Raw genomic sequence first — 20,427 nt, forward strand, 5'->3', positions numbered from 1 at the left:
TATACGTCCTGAATATAAAAATCATGTTTTATTAAACAATCGTTTCTTTTACTTCAAGTCCAGGGATAATGGGTTGGGTAATTTCTTGAGGAATTCATTTACTACAATGTTGGCAATGTTGACGCACTGTGAAACACAAAACAATGCACTTAAATCTGTTCAGATGTTTTATTTTGTTAAATTAACAGAATTGAAAACATTCTTGAAATGCTGTCTGAAACTGTCCCCAAGTGAGCAAAAATAATAAAAACACAGAGCCAGAAAAACACAGAAAAAAGTCAGAGAGCCGGACATAGAAAGCATTAGAAAGTTACCATGTAGCTTGATAAAGCAGAAACACAGCAGTGCTCATGTTCATTATTGATTAGGAGTAATGGCAAACATGCAAAACACGAAAAAATAAATATGCATAAACAATCTTTCATTGTGTCATTTCAACTTTAAATCACTGGATTCAGAAATATAAGCAAAACTGATTCAATGTAACATTTTCTTTTTTCCTACACAATTAAATCCCACTATATTTTTTTACCCCAAACCATCAACTTCTGTTCAAATTCATTGAAAACAAAAATACAAGATGCACATCTGAAGTGCCATTAATATTTATTTTGTTTGTTTGGGGATATAGATCTGTTTAGTGTCGCATTTTGGTGTTAGAATCAACAACAGCAAAAACCCTTCAATGAACACACACCCATCTACTCATGGCGGTCCCGGTGTCAGTACTCCAGACCCCTCAGGGTGGCGATGGTGGAGGTCAGTCTGCGCGGGACGGGTTTGGCCGTCTGCCGGTATTCCTCCGGTTTGGCACGAAGAAGAATGACGATATTCTGGAGGGTTCTAGAGGTCTGCAACCCCAGCGCATCCATCACGTTACTCAGGTACTCTATAATGACCATTAAAAAAAAAAACACACATACACAAGTGTTTTTACTGACACGCTCTTAATTATAACAAAAGAAAATCAGCAAAATAACTAAGGCCTATTTTTAATTAATGCACTTTAAAAATATTAAGGTATATATATATATATATACACTAGAATTATCTATACTAATTCTAGAACTACTCAATAATTATACACACACACATATATATATATAATATTGTGAATAGTTTAGAATTATAGTAAATAATTCTAGTATATATATATATATATATATAGGATTTATTACCATTAAAAAAAACATTTTCATTTGAATATTAAAGGTGCTCTATGTAACTTTTCAACTAAAATGAATCCTTTTTTTATTGCCTGTGTGTGAAGGGGTTGTAATCACACTAGAGCCCTGCACGGGCCTCAAATCTAGGCCCTAGCCCGGCCCTGCCCCGAGACGCTCAGGCCCTAGCCCGGCCCGTGTCCGACAGCTCATCAGAATGATCAGCCCGAGTCCGACCCGAGCCCGTAAAAAAAAAAAGAAAAAAAAAAAGATAAACAGCCTGACCTATGTTGCAGTCAGTAAACCAGATATATTTTGTTTTCAATGGCAAAGTATTTACCGGTAAGTTTATTTTCATTTCTTTATAAAGTTAATTAAGAAAAAACAAAAAACAAAATTTATGACGACCAAGCAGCCGACAGCGAGTTAAACATGTTTGATCCATTGATTGATTTATAGCCTCTCAAATCAACACTTTACTTGGCTACAATAAAATCCATAGATTTAAAACAACTTAAGCACATCACACAGACAGTTAACGTTAGTTTAAACGTTTATTGTCATTTTTGAAAAGCTGAGGCAAACTGCTCTGCTGCTCAGTCGCAACAGCGCTCGCAAACTAAATGAATTTATAATATAGGCTACAATACAGAGAATGCAATCTAAACAAATCAAATAAATTACATTAAAAACAAACATGCAGGTTATCTTACCTCAAAAATCAAGTCTTCACTACAGAACATGGCCATTTCCAATAGTTTCCAACAGACTCATGAAAATAAAGTCCAATCAAACAAAAAACAACCTCCTCCTAACATGGCTATAAGAACAGTCTCAGAGCATCGTAAAGAAAAAGCACAGCATCCACAGTGGAAGGTTTTAATCCAGTCGTACTTTTTCCAGCTGCGCTGAAGTCACGCTCGCTACCATAGCGGGACACTAGAACGAGCCGGTCGCGCGAATCTCAGATCGCGCCGCCGGGAAACCTGTGTGTGTGTGTGTGTGCGTGAGCGTGAGCAGACTGTCATGTGTCAGTCATATGTCAGTGTGATAGGTTATAAAACGTCTTTCTATGTTTGCTTTTCAATCGTCATCTTCTCATGTTTTATTTTAATTAATGTCTAAAATAGGCTATAAAAAAGATAAGCCTAAAACAGGCCCGAGGCCCGGCCCGCGTGTGAACTATGACGTGAAAATTGGCCCGAAGCCCGGCCCTAGGAGCATAAATAAGTCGGGGCCCGTCGGGCTCGGGCTGAAATGCAGGCCTCTAAATCACACATTAAAATGATCCACTTGTCGGGTTTTGCTATTACCTCTGAAGGCCAGTATTCCTATTTCTATGTGAAGTCTCCGGGTCGGATTTACCGCGAAATCCAACGGATGTGACGTGCATGCACGCTCCCGAGCCTCTCTCCTTATATAGTCTATTGTAGACGGTCAGGGAGTTACGTCTGGTTAAAGGCGCACGTTTTTCGGCTTATATCTCAGTCAATCTTTGATCAATATTCCCAAGACTCTAATCGTTCGTAGTGCTGGACGGGGCCTTTCGAACGAGCCCACCCCCAAGGTCTCACTCGGCTCCCCGAGTTATAGCTGTTCGAAATCGGGGGTCCCAGCGAACGGCGATCCGGTAGGGGGCATCCCCGAGGCCCGCCACTCTAGCGTTCAGGCAAGGGTTCCCCTGGGACCTCCTCCCCCGAATTTGAGCTCTCTGGGTCTTTGCGTTCCAGAGATACGAGCGATTTTCTTCTGAGATCGTGACGTCACCGGTGTCCGCAATTTTGCAGCGCGCCCGATGGTTTTCTGCTAATATCTCCGCGAAAACCACCACCAAAAACTATGGAACTTGTATGGTTCTTTTCAGCTCGACTAGATGGTCCCAACGAGCTCGGTGCTCGCCAAATCCGTCTAGTATTCGCCGAGATATTTGCGTAATAGACGGTATTGTCTATGAGTTCGAGCACGAGCGCTCTTGTAAAATTTGGTTGCAATCTGAAACATCACCACTAGAGGCCGCTAAAAGTTACATAGAGCACCTTTAACTGAAATAAAATATTTAAATCAACAAGGGAATTAATTTTTTTTAATAAAAATGGTGGAAACAAAAGAAATCATGACTCAAAATACACACTTTACCATAATAACTGTTTGTAAATGTGAACTGCAAATCTTGATGTTAATAATGAATAATAAAAACATTGCCACCAGCCTTGTAGTGTGCAAGTGTTACATATTAATTATTGTTGGTGATAATGGAGCCATGATGTCAATAATGCTTAATGATGATGTCACCTATGTCAGTTGCCAGCTGTTTGGTTGCATGTAAGCTCAGCTCAGGTAACTGTAGGATGACATCACAATAGGTCTGCATGGTCGCCCTGGCGATAGAACCCAGCCAATAATCCGCCGTGTTCTCCAGCTCAGGGACGTCGTCGCCTATAGAGATGCACAGCATATATTAGAGTAGGAAAGGGCTTTCTTGATTCATTCCGCTTGGATGTGTGCTTGCGTTTACCTTGCTCTGGTGGGTAGGGCAGTTTGCCGGTGTGTAAGGCGAGTTCCAGCGCTGGATCCTCTTGAGTCACGAATGGCTCCAGATGCAGAGGCAAAGACATGATATACTGGCCAATCTATAGACAAAACACAAAAGTGTGTAAAAACACCCATTGAGCTTCCTCTTGTCCTGTGAACACCAGTGGCTTGTGTTTGTCCTTGTACCTGTAGGAGCGTCTTGTGATTTGTCATCATGTTTGACATCATAAGGACATTGACTTAATATTATCTTACATTAGTGATGTACTCCTGCGGTGACAAACTGAAGGCCGGTAGATCATCAGTTAGCGTTCCACCCAAACTAGCAGAACCGCAAGCCTTAAAACATCAAAAGCACGTCGAATCAAACACGATATTTTCAATACTTCATGGTGACCAAAAACACGCTGTGCAAACGCACCTGTGGTTTGTTGAGAAGGAAAAGCTGCTGTTTGATTTGCAGGAACACCGAGTCAAACGCGAGCTGATTGGCCTGCTGGTTCAGACGCGTCAGAGCAGCGCGAGTCTCGGCCAATAAGCTTGAGTTTCCTGTTCCTTTCTCCTGCACAAAACACATATGCATAAGACTTGACCTCTGCACTTAATGCTGTACATTCAAAGCACACATATATGAAGTGCACCTTGAGGGAGTGCAGCGTCTCCAGTAGATTATTATACTCCGCAGTGTTGGTCTGCTGGAGATAGTTGTATTCCTGCCATGGGTTCTTCTGGCTCCGCCTCTCAGCCACACCCTCTTGTAAGCCACTCAGACTTCTGGGGTTAAACCCCTCCCACAGGAAACGGCCCGCCCTCCCCAGGATCCTGCCAATCACAATGCAAAACTCGGATACTTGACAGACAATCATTGCTAATCCATTATTATAGCGTAACAGGCATATTAAAGGTAGAATTCAACCCTCAGAGACCCTTCATTTGTATAATGCAGTTAAATAACTTTCACTAAATATAGGGTAAAAACTTAACATAATAGCTGACACTCTGAAATTTATGCTAAAGTCACAAAATTCACCAGCCAACAGACACAATACTTAACACTTTGGGAACAAAATTATCCATGTATGAAATATTACATCGAGAATACATTTTATTTCTATATTCTAAATTCCATGATATGTAAGCTTCGTTCCATCACTAGACGATACAACATAGAGGTATTAATTACAATTACTACATTATATGAAATATACTCTGATATGAATATTTATTACAGTATTTAAATGGTCAAATAGCAACATTTCTTAACTTTTCATGACCGTATCATTATCGGTTGAAACATACTTTTCATTTCAAATACATTTGTGTGCTAAATTCAAAACTTTCACTAATTGGATTTATTATGGGTGAAAAAATAAATAAATCATGAAATATTAATTAAGTCAATAGAATTTACTTAGAATTACTTTTTCCAAAAAGAATCGCTACTTTAAAAAAAAAAGAATCGCTACTTTTTTCAAAGAATTGCTACTTTTTTTCAAAAAGAATAAATGTAACAAAATAATAATGTAACAAATGTATAATAATAATAATAATGTAACAAATGTGTATAATAACAACCTTGAAAAGAATCGCTACTTTTTCCAAAAAGAATAAATGTAACAAAATAATAATGTAACAAATGTATAATAATAATAATAATGTAACAAATGTATAACACTTAAAATGTATAATTACATTGTAATAAACGTATAATTACATTGTAATAAATGTATAATAACACTAATAAATGTATAACTACATTGTAATAAATGTATAATAACAACCTTGAAAAGAATCGCTACTTTTTCAAAAAGAATAATGTAACAAAATAATGTATCAAATGTATAATAATAATAATAATAAAACAAATGTATAATAACACTTAAAATATATAATTACATTGTAATAAACATATAATTACATTGTAATAAATGTATAATAACACTGTAATAACTGTATAATTACATTGTAATAAACGTATAACACTGTAATAAATGTATAATTAACAACCTTGAAAAGAATCGCTACTTTTTCAAAAAGAATAATGTAACAAAATAATGTATCAAATGTATAATAATAATAATAATGTAACAAATGTATAATAACACTTAAAATATATAATTACATTGTAATAAATGTATAATAACACTGTAATAACTGTATAATTACATTGTAATAAACGTATAACACTGTAATAAATGTATAATTACATTGTAATAAACATACAATTACATAGTAATAAATGTATAATAACAACCTTGAAAAGAATCGCTACTTTTTTACTTCAGAAGTAAACAGTGTTGCTGACTTGATGTTTAGCTGACAGAATGTTTATTTTTAATCCACAACCCTCTCTAATGTCAGAATGTTTATTTTTACAACTTCAATGTGCGCTTCTTTTACAGATATATTTAACGATATCTTTTGCATTTCTAATCCAAACAATGTCAAACTCGGCACTGCACTTACTCGTGCCCGTAGCAAGACATCAGTCAAGTTTGAAATCCATCGGACTAACGGTTCGAGAGATATTCGATTAACCGACAGACAGACAGATGTTCCTGTTATTTATAGATAGATGGATAAAATAGATTTCTTACTTATTTGAAAGCTGCTGTTCAAATGCTCCACATTGTCTCAGTAACTCTCCACAGGTTGCAATGATTCTAGAAGATACAGGAACAAATTGAAAGACATTTATATAACTTTATAAACAGAAAACTTATTACAGAATTGCAACATTAACAGCAAAAAAGAAACCGCCCACTAACTAATGAAAAAAGAAACCCCGCCCACCTGACGGAGTTCTGGAAAGCCGTCCAATCCTCAGTGAACACCTCAGAGGAGGGCGTGTCCTCTAACTTATACTTCTTCCGGATTGATTGAAGCGTGACAGAAAAATCGGACACGTACCTGAGAAATAAACAAGAGAATAAGCTGGAGAGCGTGGCTGACCTGTGGGCTGTGTGTTTGTCTCTGCGTTTAAGTGTAGTAAATGCATGCATGATTCATACTTGCTGAAGAGCGCTCGAAGGGCTTTGATGAGCCCACACACACCGAGACCATCCGTTAACTTCACACAGCGATCGACGGCAGCAGCCGCCAAACCAAACACCTTCTGAACCGAGTGTGTGAGCTCTAACACACAGTCCAGAACCTCACCACGCTCCTAACACACAAACAATCAATAAAGCACATGGTGAATGCTGTGGGTGGGGAAAAATACAATCATTTTAATAGTTATACAACAAAACTCATTTCTTATCAGCATCTAGTAAGTTAGTAAATTCAGTAACTGCTCAGAAAGATTCAGTTAGCAATTTGTTAGATTGATTCAATCTGAGAATGAGTTTGTGAGTGCATTTGACCGATTCACTAAAAAGAATCATTTGTATGCAAATTAGACTCCATACAGTCAATGCAATAATATAAATTATGCTTATTTATGGTCTTTGTATTTTTTTCAGTATCCTATCTCATTTAGATGAGACCATAAACTCACAACTCAAAAAATAAAACAAAAACATACTTTGTACTTGTACTGGTTCAAGATCAAACATGAAAACGTCTGTTTGCTCACCAGTGGAACAGCACTGAGTTGGATCAGTAAGTTGGTCTCCTCTAGTTCTCCGAACTGCATCTGATAAGTTGCATAAGGTGAATACACACATGATACCAGCTCTGCCACCTTCAGGAGGTTACACTCGCCTAAAACACACACATAGACAGGAAAATGATGAAAAAAACCTCACATAACACGTTCACAGAAAGCAGATACAATGACCTCTTTAAAACTGAATCTCACAAAAAAAGTGTCTAGGCCAAATAAAAATAAAAAAAAGACTAATTTGCATTCATTTTGTTAACTAAAAACAGAGAATTATACATATTTTTAGGAAAATTTTAATACGATTTTTAAATTAAATAAATAACCATTTGCAAAAATTCTCATCAATATACTGTGGAAAAAAATCTCTCATTACTGTAAATGATGTACTTTTACAAATGTTCTTCACAACTTAAATTGCATAACATATAAATGTGTATAATATACACAAATCTTTTTTAATTCGATTTTCACACACACAGATACAGACCGAGCTGTGGTTGCATTGCTGCCTCCAGGCTTCGACTGAAGTTAGCCGCCGTCTGATGAAGATCCAACAGCACGTCCAGACGACAGTCGCCAGAGCAACGCTTCAATGTCACAGCAATGCAGTCTGGGATAGATGGCACCATCGCCCCCAACGTCTGGATCATCAGCACTGTGAGCACTTCACAGGGGTTTTTAAAGACCTACACACACATACACATGCTTGAGTGTGTGTGACAGCGAAAGCCATTAACATTCCACTGCAGTGAGTGTGTGTGTGTGTGTATACCTGGCTGCTCCACTGTAGCTGCGAGTGCCACGTGGACAGAAGTGTGTCGTAAAACTCAGAGAGCTGCTGCTTCAGAGATGCGTCTGACTGACAGATGCTTTCCCACACAGTCAACAGTTGTGCCTTCAAACACACACACACACACACACATTTATGTGTTAAGCTCAGGTTGATTCCACAGCCAAACTGAAATCAGTGACAAAATACTATACCTTGTGGCATTTGTAGTAGTAAGTCAGTAACTGAGGCATTCTATCCATCTCAGTAAAAACTCTTACAAAAAGCTTTGCTTGATCTGAAACAGAACATACAAATAAAGATTAACTTGCTAAAGCATATTATAAAACAGATCATTCTGGTTCTAGTATCTGATTGCAAAGCATGTCCACACACACTACTGTTGAAACGTTTGGGTTTGGCAAGATTTCTTAATGCTTTTAAAAGAAGTCTCTTCTGCTCACCAAAAGGCTGCATTTATTTGATTGAAAACAGTAATATTATTAAAGGGGTCATATAATGCCATTTTTGTACAAGCTAATATGATTCTTTAGGGTCTAAATTAAAAGTTTGTAATATACTTTAATTAAAAATTCTCATTAGTATTGTAAGAAAACACTTATTTTACCTGGTCAAAAACAGCTCTGTTTTCAGCACGCCGTTTCAGTGCATATGACTTTAAATGATAATGAGCTTTGCTCACCCCGCCTCTCTGTTCTGTGCGTACACCGTTTGTAACACAATAACACAATAACCATAACGCGTTGTTCAGTATAAACGTGGGATTATGAATTATATTGAGAACGTCATACATAGAAAACATGCCGTAATGTACCCTAAGTGTAAACCTTAGACGCATTCATTGTGAAGCGTGCAGCTAGCGCTTTGCAAAGATTAATATATTAATATAAAGTTTAATAAAACGTTACACTCACTTCCGTTCTTCTGGAGATTCAGCAGGGACACGAATATTATTTGCTAATATTATTTGCTTATTTGCTAAGCAGCTTCTTAGCAAATCCAGCTTTATACTGACCCTCGTTTATAAAGCAGTCTGGTGAGAAATGATTCGCGCAAACATGAAAGCATTGACGTTGCTCGTGGGGAATATTCCCTTCGAAAACAAACTCAGCCACTGCGTCTTCAGCGGTTCGGATTTAGGAACATTAAAATGACTGCTGTGTTCGTTATTACACCCAAGAACAGAACACCACAATCGCTTAGACGCCATTCTGCTCATAGACAGCTCCAGCATATCAACAATGACCGCGCCGCGCAGACTATGATTGACAGCTGGCTCACGAGCGAGGGCGGGTCTGTGTTGAAACGATGCTGTCAATCAACAATCGTGGGAGGGGCTTCCGACCGTGTGACGTCACAGGCTCGAACGGCTCGATTTGAGGCAGGGGAAAACATATAATGAGATTAAAACAAAACCACTGGATGGATTTTTATCATTATATGATGGTTGTGTACAGGCACTGCCAACACACATTTCAGTACAATCAACTTGTAAAAGTGCATGTACCATTATATGACCCCTTTAAAATGTAAAATAACGGTTTTCTATTTTAGGCCATGAGACGGGACCCCAAATTTGGGCTACCGGTACCATTTTGAGGGATTAAATTTCTTTTTGATTTTCATGAAGGTACACATCTCTAGTGTTGGAAAATGTGTGATAGCATCCGATCCATGGTAGCTTTCATTAGAAATCAACACTTATATCATCCTACCTCAAGGTAAGGTGTTCAGTGACTACAAGAGAGAAAAATTTATCCTTTTATAATTAAAAAAATTTATTTAAAAAAATTATTATTTTTTTATTATAAAAATTTATAAAAAAAAAATATAAAATTTTAAATTTATTTAAAGATAAATTCATTTATCCTTTTTCTTGACATATGTTTGAAAATCGTCCTCCGTAACCAAAAACTACCTTGAATCTAATGCTATCACACATTTTTCAAGTACAGGGTCATATACTTACCCAAAAATCACCATGCGGTTTAATCCCTCAAAATGGTACCAATCAACCCTCTGTCTCACGGCCTATTTGAATATATTGTAAAATGTAATTTATTCCTGAATTTTCAGCATCATTACTACAGTCTTCAGTGTCACATGATCCTTCAGAAATCATTCTAACATGCTGATTTGCTGCTCAAGAAACATTTCTGATTATTATCAATGTTAAAAACAGTTGCTTCATATTTTTTTCAGTATTCTTTGATAAATAGAAAAGAACAAAAGATCAGTATTTATTTGAAATAGACATTTGTATCATTAAACTTTTATTTACCGTCACTTTTAATGCAACCTTGCTGAATAAAAGTATTAATTAAAACCCCCAAAGTTTTGAATGGTGACATAATTAAAAATGTAGGTCCTTTAATCTAAAAGCATCACCCTGCTAAAGGCGACTATGGCCCTGTTTACTCCTGGTATTAAGACGCCAGGTCAATCGGATCACAAGTGGACGACACTAAATACAGGTGTAAACGAGGTCTAAAACGTTTTGAGCTTGTCCACTTTCAAAAACGTGACCGGATTGCTTTTGTAGTGCAAGTGCTCATGTGGTCGAATGCGTTCGACTGGTGCAAAAGACCCCTACTCTCTGCCTACTGACCTAATGCGTAAACGTTATGGGAAGTGCACTAGCCAGACGGGATTTAAACTTTGTCAGATGGGACCTAAGTTTGGTTTGAAGATGAAAAACGTAACGAAAAAAATCCTGATTTCTAACACACTCTCACGCACTTCGGCTGGTCTTGCGGCTGTCAGAGCAGAAACTGTGTTTTTCAGTCATGTGTAAATTGCGTGAGCTTATTTAGTCCATTCGATGGAAAGATCTGAAAAACACTAACATTTATCCACCCATAGACCCTCCCCTTGAAGAAATCAGCACAGACGTGGTTAAAAGTGGACAAAATATACGGCTTAAAACACGGATATAAACCGGTATGTCTCCCTCGTCTACTTGTGATCCGATCGACTAAAACGCATCTTAAAGGTTCTCTAAGCGATGTCGGGTGACGTCACTTCTTGTTGACGTTTAAAGTATTGTCAAACAAAACGGAGGCTAGCTAGACCCTCCCTCCTCCTCATCCCCGCACTAACCCCCCAAACCCCGCCCCCAAGTCCTTCTGGTCGATGATTGGCTGGAACTGTTTGTCATGTTTCGGGGAGCGGGTAAGCCCAGTTTGTTTTTGTTGCTGTTTGTGGAGCCTGGGCTGTCTACAGAGACCGCGTTTCTTTACAGTGTGTTCAGGGGACAGGCAGCCAGCGGTTAGTGAGGAGATGTTTGCTGTATGTGACAAAAAATGTTTTGGCCTAAAAAACGCGTGACATCGCTTAGAGCACCTTTAAAGCTACTGTAGGTAACTTTTGAAAAAATGTATTTGCTAAAACTGTCATTATGTCCTGACAGTAGAATATGAGACAGATAATCTGTGTAAAAATCAAGCTCTTCTGGCTCCTCCCAGTGGTCATATTGCAATTTGCAAGAAATACACGCTCCCGGTCAGAAACAACCAATCAGAGCCAGGAGGAATGTCTTAGCAGTGTCAATCACACTCGTGTACGCGCTGATCACACCCCTCTCTTGCACAGCCCGAGCCGTCGTTCAAACTCAAGATTGCCGACGTGCTGCAGCTGTGCTTATGACGGAGAAACAACCTAAACTGCCAATTCTCGAGTGACACCTGTTCATAAAACAAAGAGGTAAAAGGAAAAAGACTGATGACGATAAACAAGCGAAAAAGAAAGAATTACACAGAGCCCATTGACTCGGTGTCAAAACTCTAGTCGCATAACATGTAGATAAAATGTCAAGCACTCTGCTAAGCAACAATTGAAACCTGCTAATTCACTGGCTTGTCATGTTGCTGAAATAATGTACAAGCACACCTTATCTAGCATTATATATCGCTAGAATAATTACTTACTTACTGTAACGTTAGTTACCGTTATATTAACGTTATCTTACTAGCTATTAATAACTTATAGAAAGAGTGCAACGTTATAAAGTTACATGTAGGCTATTGCAAAATACATAATGATTTGAGGACCAAGTTTGTAGTCAAAGTATGGGCAGGCCATAGTCAATGTAAAGCATATTGTTGACGTTTAGTCCCTATTAGTGAATGTGCCATATAACTTTTTATCCGCTGTTATCGGTGGCTCTGTTTACTAGTCTGCGCGTTCACGACGAGCGTAGAGGACGAGCTGTGGAGGGAGGACTGTAGCGCAGCAGAGAGCAAGGGGGTGGGACCTGTAAGTTGTGCTTGTTCAAATTTTCAGGCTAAGTCAACGTTTTCTCAAAACTCCCTACTCCAGCTTTAATAGCAAGTGTAAGCAGAGTCTCTGAGACTGTTTTTGTGTGCGTCACCTGTAGCCAGTGAGTTGAAGGTGGAGACGATCTGTGTGCTGGTGAGAGCTTCCAGACGGTTCTTCAGAGCCTCCAGCTGAACACACTTCTCACTGTAGTCTGGTGTGTCCACCAACATCGCCAAACTACCCTGCATGGCGGTCAGTTTACTGCTGATCACAGACACGTCCTGCAAACAAACACACATGAACATTTCAGAACGACATCCACACACGCACGTAAAAACAGACGTGCAACACCTCACCTGTGTTTTAAAGGTCTCCTCGATATCAGCACTGAGAGTGCTCCACTTATCAGCTTCCTGAAGCGCTTCTGCTGCTAACTGCATTCGGGACTTCACCTGATCAATCTCCACCAACACCTGCCAGACATCCACACAGCGCTCAATACTATACACCACCCGGCAAAAGTCTGGAATATTTAAAGATGTCTCTTATGCTCACCAACGCTGCATAATAATATTTCGCAATATTGCTGTTTTGTACTGTATTTTTAATCAAATAAATGCAGCCTTGATGAGAAAAATCAACTTTTGATCGGTTGTGTAAATCCATATAAAGTGAACATTTGCAATAGAGCATTCTGACCTATTAATTGCTCTGATTGTCTCCTATTCACAACTATCATTTTTATACCAATTATATAATAATTTTCCCAATATTTTTTTCTTTGGACTTGTTTGAACTAATTTTGAACTAATTATTGTATAACACATATTTTTAAATTGGTTTATTAATGTATATTACTATTTAATGGTTGTTATTAACTATCAAGCTGTGTTTTTGCACAGAGTATAGAGTGATTTGGATGAGTGTGTTTATGGTTACCTGCATAGACTGCACTGTGTCCTGTTCAAATTTCTTGATGTCCTCTTTAACCAGAATCATTTGATCCTTCAGGAATGACGCCTCTTGTTTCAGAGCTTCAATATCCCTCAGTACACGCGGCATATTCTGCAGAGCCTGATTACTGCTCTCTGCACGCGTGCACACACACAAACACACACACACACAAACACACACACACACACAGAGAGAGAGAGGGGGAGAGAGAGAGAGAAAGGCAATCAGAGACATTTATAACATTTTATTGTTTGGGGTTTTTGGAAGAAATTAATACTTTTATTCAGCAGTGAGTTACATTAAAATGATCAAAAGTGACAGTAAAGACATTTATAATGACTGCTTTCTATTCATCAAAGAATCCTGAAAAACTTGTATCACGGTCTTGTATCAAAAATATGAAACAGCACAAAATCATCATATTAGAATGATTCCTGAAGGATCACGTAACACTGAAGTAATGATGCTGATGATTCAGCTTTGATCACTGGAATAAATTACATTTGAAAATAAGTTCAAATAGAAAACAGTTTGTAATAATATTTCACAATATTACAGTTTTATTGTATTTTTAAGTAAACGCAGCCTTGGCAAGCAGAAGAGACTTCTTTAAAAAAAATGACATTGAGAGTGAGCTTTAAAGTGTTCAAATCGTGCACACTCACCTTCTATCGAGTTATTGACCTCTTGAATGAAGAGCTGCAGCTTCATGACCAGAGTCGAGGCGTGAGCGTCACTTTTACCCGGCGCGTCTTTCTGGGCCACTTTAAAAGCTCCATTCACCCAGTCCTTCACATCAAAATCATCTGCCAGGAACTTGGAGAAGTCCATTCTCACCCCTTTAGTGACCCTACAGAGCCGAATTCACCATTTTAAAGAGTCAAAACCATATGCAGAAAGGCACCGGATATAAAAAGACATGTTGTAAATGTTAAGCGGTGTGTATTTTGATGTGTTTACTCAACTGAAATCTCTTCAGCTCAGCACACCATCACCAGTCTATTCCATAATTCTTGCCCACACCAGCTTTAGACACGAACATAAAATAAACAGCCCATGAGAAAGATATAACCATGACCACGAGATACAGTTCAAGCAGTGCGATCGCTTCCTCCAGCGTTAATTTTTTTAGAATAAAACTGATATACAGTTTTTTGTTAGTTGAATGTTTTCAGTGTTTGTACACTGCTTCCTGGTTGCGCTCCTCCTAATAATAACCGGCGGGGAGAAAATATGACGAAGAAGCATTCCGCTTTCGAAACGTTTAACGGATAAAACCCGTTTTACAAAACCTAGTAAAATGGAAAAACTGTGTATAGACGAAAACTATTAATGTAGACAACTGCTATTATTGTTAATGTATATAAACATGTGCATTGCACTGAAGTAATTAAAATAACTTTCATTTGAGTGACGTGGCTGTGTTGCACCCCATGTTGTTCGGGTGGGTCACATGTCAATAAAATAAAATAAAATAAAGTAAAATAAAATAAAATGAAATGAAATGAAATGAAATGAAATGAAACGAAACAAAACTGAAAGGGAAAAATTTACATTCTTGTATTTTGAATTGTGTTTAAATGCACAAAAAGCCCATTTACACACAAAACGTTTTACGTGTTATGTATAAATGTAGCCTAAAGATTTTGTGCCTTTTAATTTTTTTTTTTTTTTTGGTGCCTTTTATTCCTGCTGTAATTTACTCACGGATGACGTACATTGATTTTATACGAAGACCATCTATCTATCAGCTCATTGCTGCCTCCTGCTGCCTCACTATTCATTTACACCTTCATTTGAGGTCAAATGCTGCAATTTCATCTCTTCAAATGACATTGAAGAATATTAACGTGTTTTAAAAAAACATTTTCTCCATTTCAAGTGCTCACTGTTCACTCACTCACACATCAAATTTTCTGTTTTCGTTAAAGACAGACATGTTGAAGAAACACAAGCCGATAATCCAAAAAGCCTATTGAAGGGACAGTTCACCAAAAATTAACCACCAAAATTAAAGTTCTGTCATAATTTACTCACCCTCAAGTTGTTCTAAAACTGCATACATTTTTTATTCTTCTGTTGAACATCAAGGAAGATATTTTGATGAATGTGGGTAACCAAACAGTTACATAGGCGGCCTACACTTGAGGGTGAGAACTATCCCTGCAATCTCAAATTGTCAAAGAGTTTTTTAATATAGTATAAACCAATCTTCTATTGAAACATGTTTTTGTGACATGTATGTATTTCTATTTTTTGCTTTGCATTTAAATTTGTAAGGTCAAACTCAGTAGTGTGATATAACCTGAAGCTCCACCACATTTTCAAAATGAACACAAATATAAAGTATAAGTGAATTAAAATAGACTGTTTTTACTCTGACATCTTTTGTTTTTTACTCGTTTCAGCATGTTTGGTTACTTCCTGTCCTTATCTTCCCCAAAGTTCCTGTAGCTCAACACTTCCAGAACCTCATCAGATAAGAATCAACCATTTTCTGTTCAAGAGATAAACGCTGACGATATCAGTTTGGGTCATTTGAACCCAGAATTATACGCATGGCATTTGAAGAATAAATACTGAGCAGAGAATATTGTGTACTTAACAGAGAACATTAGATGTTAGAGAGTTACTTACCCAAAAAGCAATATAGTGTCGGCCCAGATCCGGCCCACATCTGGGCCGTGTGGAATCCATGTTTACCAGATGTGGGCCGGATCTGGACCGACACTATGTTGCTGTCTGGGTAGAAAACTCTGAATCTCTTTAAAATTCAATAAATGTAATGCAACTTTCAAAATGCAGTGACTTTAAGATGCGTTTGACGAATGCAGATCTGTCATGTTGATAATGTGTTGGAATATTGCAATTCTGTTGTAGAAATGTTCAATTACTTGTTCATTTGAACCATTTGAATCCTGAATAGACCAGGTTTTTGCTTTTATTTTCATTTCTCAGCAGCTGATTTTTAGATAATGAAAGAAAAAACCACAAACACACACACACAAGCACATGTCTTGGCACATAATGTCTAGCATCGTATCAAGTGATATCAAGTTTACCAAAGTGTTGGAACGCTGGCACAGCACTAACTAAATACTGGCACCATCCGTTTGCCATGTGTTTACTTGCTTTGGCGAAGACATCTGTTACTTTATAGGGCACGCTTCAAAGTAGGACGCCTGTGTTACACGTACCATAAGGCAGAATTAGGTGTTGCCATCCAAAGATTACTATTTAGGACTATCAGATTGAACTCACCTCAGGGCCTGAGAAAGATTGATCTGATACTATCAATGCAAAACTACTGTTATGGAGAAAACAACTCTTGTTTTGGTTGATCTTCTGAAAGAATGTCTGGTCAGAAGGCACAAACCTTACAAACAAAACTAGCCATGAAGCTCCTCTATACCCGGATGAATAAATATAGGCCTCGGTTTGATTCTCATCAACGTAAGCGTAGGTTTAGAAGTGTGTAGTTTCACATTTAACCTCAACTTTGACAACATCAGTCATAATAATATAAACCATACGCCTATTCTCATGTCTAAAACTAAACTATAGACTCGCAACAATTATTTTAAATGCTCTCTTGCTGCATTTATCTTGATGGTTTGACCATTACATGTCAAGTCGAGTTAAATTTATTTTTAGTTTCAAAGCATCTTTACAGAAAATCATGTTGTTAATGCTTACTCTTAAACTGTTGATAACTGAAAGTAATTTTTTAAAAGTAATGCGTTTAACAATATTGCATTACCCCCAAAAAAGTAACTAATTGTGCTGGTTACTTTTTATGAAATGTTGTTACTTTTGGGTTACTTTTTTGGGCTGGGCTTGCTTGTTTGTTTAAAAATAATAATAATAAAAAAAAGTTTCCCATCAAAATTGAAATGAGAAATTTAGCATGAAACTGAGCCTAATTATCAGCCATAAATTAACTTTTTGCCTATATTGGTAAGGTTGAATTGGATCATCGAAAGGTCAGCACCAAAGACATTGGTTAATAAAGTGAGATTACATAAATACATAAAGTATAGGCTATTAGTATTATTTGACATTATTGCGTAATATTTTGAGTTCACATTTTACTGTTTTTATTCATTTTAAGGAATACAGATTCTGTTTGTGTGCAATTGAAATGAGTAAATGCACGCTCACATTTAGTCTAGAACCATTATGTTCACACACAACGCCATCGCAATTGGAAAAGTAATCTGATTACACAATACTTGTAATGCCTCAGAAAATAATCCTTTCTATCCACGTATCATTCAATGGTATAGGTACATTGACGATATTTTTGGTATTTTTTTGGGAGATCATGATGAGGCTGTAAAGGCCCTGGGGCCAGGTATCTCCAAAGGCCCCCCCCTCAGTGCGATTATAAAATCTCGCAAGGGCTGCAATTTTTTTCGGTTTTTAATAAATATATAATGCACAGTTGACGCTGCCAAATCTCGTGCATCGTGTTGACACTTTCCATCCACACGTTTTTATCCGCATTAAGTGATATCGAATGAAAAATGCCTTATGGAAACAGTAAAATTCGATTGAATTTCATGAATATCGACTCAAATGAAATACGATCGGTCTCATCGGATTTTATCTTGATCGATATACGGCTTATGCGATAAACGCGGATGGAAACGTTATTAGGGTGCGATCCATTTTGCCTGGTAAAACTTTGTTCGCAAATGTTGGCTTGAATGTTGTGCAATTCGGTGAGAAAATGAATGGAAACACCTTAACATGTCTCAAATCAATTCGATATACCAATTTGATCGCAAAACTGCATGTGACGTCATTACGCACAGGTTTTTATCCGCTTTAAAGCCGTTTGATGGAAACACACTTTCACCAGCTTTATTCGCATGAGGTTTTTTTTTACCGAACTTCAGATAATTCGATTGACAAGTGGATGGAAACATGGCTACTGTTCTCCGTTTTTTTCACGCAATGAAAACTCCTGAGGCAAAGAGGCCACTGACATCGATGGCAGGTTACTTATGAAACAAAGTCTCAGCTTTCAAATTATGTCAATTTTATTACGAAATTCAAACAATAAATACTGTTTTGGTGCTCTTTAATATGACATTAAAAGCCATTTAATGACCACAGCCTATCTAGAAAAATCTAACAAGCATATAGAGAGTATCATTTTTGCTAAATATATGCACTATATTACATATTATAATTTTACTCAAAGAGTGACAATAGTTCTATAAGAGGTATTGGGGCCTTCATATTCACATAGGGCCCAACAGTAAGTTCCAGGGAGCCCTCAGAGTCCAAGAGCCTTGTTTAAGAGGCCTTAGGCTATGGGACAGATATATTATTTTTTGTTGCGGATTAGATAATATTTAAAAGACGGTATGCAATCAACCCATGTGAGCACTGTGGATAAATTATAGGACATATTTAGGGGAGACCGGGTTTGGTTAACATGATCATTTAAATGATTTCACCTCCTCCCAGATCACATAATGGTTTTCAAGGCTGTAATGATGCCTAGACAGTGTAAAAGAAAGACAGATAGATGTGTGCCAGCCAGTGCTTAAAAAAAAAAAAAAAAAGGAACTGATGAGGTTTCAAAGAAGGACATGTCAGTCAGATCAGTTGCGAACGCAATGTTGAAAGCCAGTGGAGGATTCTGAGACATCAGACAATGAAAAATGTTGTCTGTATGGAGCTTGGTAACTCAAAGCCAAAGGAAGTTAGGGGTAAAAATGTGCTCTATGCAATCTCTGGGCTCACCAAGTCTGCAATCCAGGGTTTAAAACACAGATTTTCACCATTGTTACTCTGATTGAGAATATTCAAACACAGACAAATGTACACAGTTTTTTTGTTAGATCTACGTTCTTTACACGGGTACACTGCAGTCGAGGGTTCATTGAGCATAAATACTGTTAAGGAAGTTTGTTCTTGTAAGTAGAATCTTCTTTACAGACGTCAATACGATCTAAGGTGTGGTCAGTCACATATATTGTTTCAATAAACCTGTTCTTGAAGCATATTGTATTGGATGGCCGCTGTTTTTGCTTATTTTGCCTAATGTATTTGACATCAACTCATAAGGGTTGTGATATTTTACAGAGGTTTGAATTGGTGCCTTTTGTAGTGAACAAATGTGATACTTTGTATAAAAGTTTAAGGCAGTCTAGCTTAAAAATTCAGTGAGTTACAGATGCTGAAACAAAAAGTGTTACAACCATACCCGGTTTCTCCCTATAAATCCAACTTTATATAAAGAGCTGGGCGATAATATTACAGTTTTTCTCAACTGCTAAAACACTAAACCCTATTGTCTGAACCAAATGCTCAGTTGCCTGAACCCACTGATTGAATCAATCACTCTTTTGGCAAAACCATAAGCACTTTTCACCTGTTTAGACTTGCCAGCACATTTTCCTTTTTGATGCACCCGTGCTGCATAATGGTGAGCACAGGTGACAAAAGTCAAACACAATTAAAGCACAGTTGTCACCACTTGAACACAACAACTCAAAATTGATCACACTTGTGGCTAATGATGTGAGGGAACATATACAGTAAGCCAGTTCAGAGAGCACTGGTTTGTGAGGCCCTACAATGGATAGAAAAATGAGAGGATTCTGAGAGAGTTTTCACAGAGCCCTCCAGGTTATTTTTACATGGGCTTACTGTACTCAAGTGGCAAACGCATAAGATTTCTGTTTGTTTTTACAAGTGCTACGTGTAAATGCACAAGATTTCTGTTTTGTCTTTTTGTACAAGTTCTAAATGCACAGTTATTTTTGTTTTGCAACATGCATTTAGCCTACAGTGAACAATAAACATTTATTTCTCCAGCTTCATGTCCTGAGCATTGTGATTTCTATTTTTCTACGTAGTGTTTAGTGACTGTTCAGTATGTTTTTAATTTTGATTGACTTGGGGCACGATTTGACAACATAGTTCAGTTTTGAGCACAGATTGAACTGTTTTGAGGTGAAAGTTTGGTTTTGCAAGAAGAGTCTGAGCTTTTTGTATAATGGTGAATGAAATATGCTGTTTTTAGACTTTCAAAGCAGTTTAAAGCACCAAACAGAAGTGTGATGATATTGGTTAGGAAACGTCTGAAACTTGTCACAGAGTTTGCT

The 20,427-nt window shown here is 37.5% G+C and overlaps 1 protein-coding gene across 4 annotated transcripts; it reads right to left on the minus strand.

Moving 5' to 3' along the window:
- Positions 1-583: 583 nt before the first annotated feature.
- On the minus strand, positions 584-14,521 carry cog7 (component of oligomeric golgi complex 7). 4 transcript variants are annotated; one of them, XM_056249411.1, is made up of 18 exons: positions 14,269-14,521; positions 13,969-14,153; positions 13,289-13,437; positions 12,706-12,822; positions 12,462-12,630; positions 8,287-8,369; positions 8,075-8,197; positions 7,790-7,988; positions 7,273-7,400; positions 6,707-6,861; positions 6,489-6,605; positions 6,293-6,358; positions 4,337-4,517; positions 4,117-4,257; positions 3,951-4,034; positions 3,679-3,793; positions 3,456-3,599; positions 584-889 (listed from the first exon to the last, which is right to left on the minus strand). In XM_056249411.1, exons 2-18 carry the CDS (start codon positions 14,132-14,134, stop codon positions 723-725), a joined length of 2,304 nt encoding a protein of 767 aa, XP_056105386.1. In that variant the 5' UTR covers positions 14,135-14,153; positions 14,269-14,521; the 3' UTR covers positions 584-722. The 4 variants fall into 4 exon arrangements, with proteins under 4 accessions (XP_056105386.1, XP_056105387.1, XP_056105384.1 ...); XM_056249412.1 differs by having other exon boundaries at positions 13,969-14,174; XM_056249409.1 differs by having other exon boundaries at positions 14,264-14,521.
- Between the last annotated feature and the right edge of the window lie 5,906 nt (positions 14,522-20,427).

The sequence above is a fragment of the Rhinichthys klamathensis genome, unplaced genomic scaffold (assembly GCF_029890125.1).
Source record: "Rhinichthys klamathensis goyatoka isolate OS25496 unplaced genomic scaffold, OSU_Roscu_1.1 h1tg000059l_1, whole genome shotgun sequence".
Classification (NCBI taxonomy): Eukaryota; Metazoa; Chordata; class Actinopteri; order Cypriniformes; family Leuciscidae; genus Rhinichthys; species Rhinichthys klamathensis.

Bases quoted from the DNA above. Each gene is read 5' to 3' on its own strand.
- cog7 (XM_056249411.1), bottom strand. From the start codon at position 14,134: ATGGACTTCTCCAAGTTCCTGGCAGATGATTTTGATGTGAAGGACTGG. The intron at 12,631-12,705 runs GTGAGGTGTTGC...GTTTGTTTGCAG, and splicing joins AGGAGACCTTTAAAACACAG to GACGTGTCTGTGATCAGCAG. The intron at 6,862-7,272 runs GTGAGCAAACAG...TTTGTGTGTTAG, and splicing joins AACTCAGTGCTGTTCCACTG to GAGCGTGGTGAGGTTCTGGA.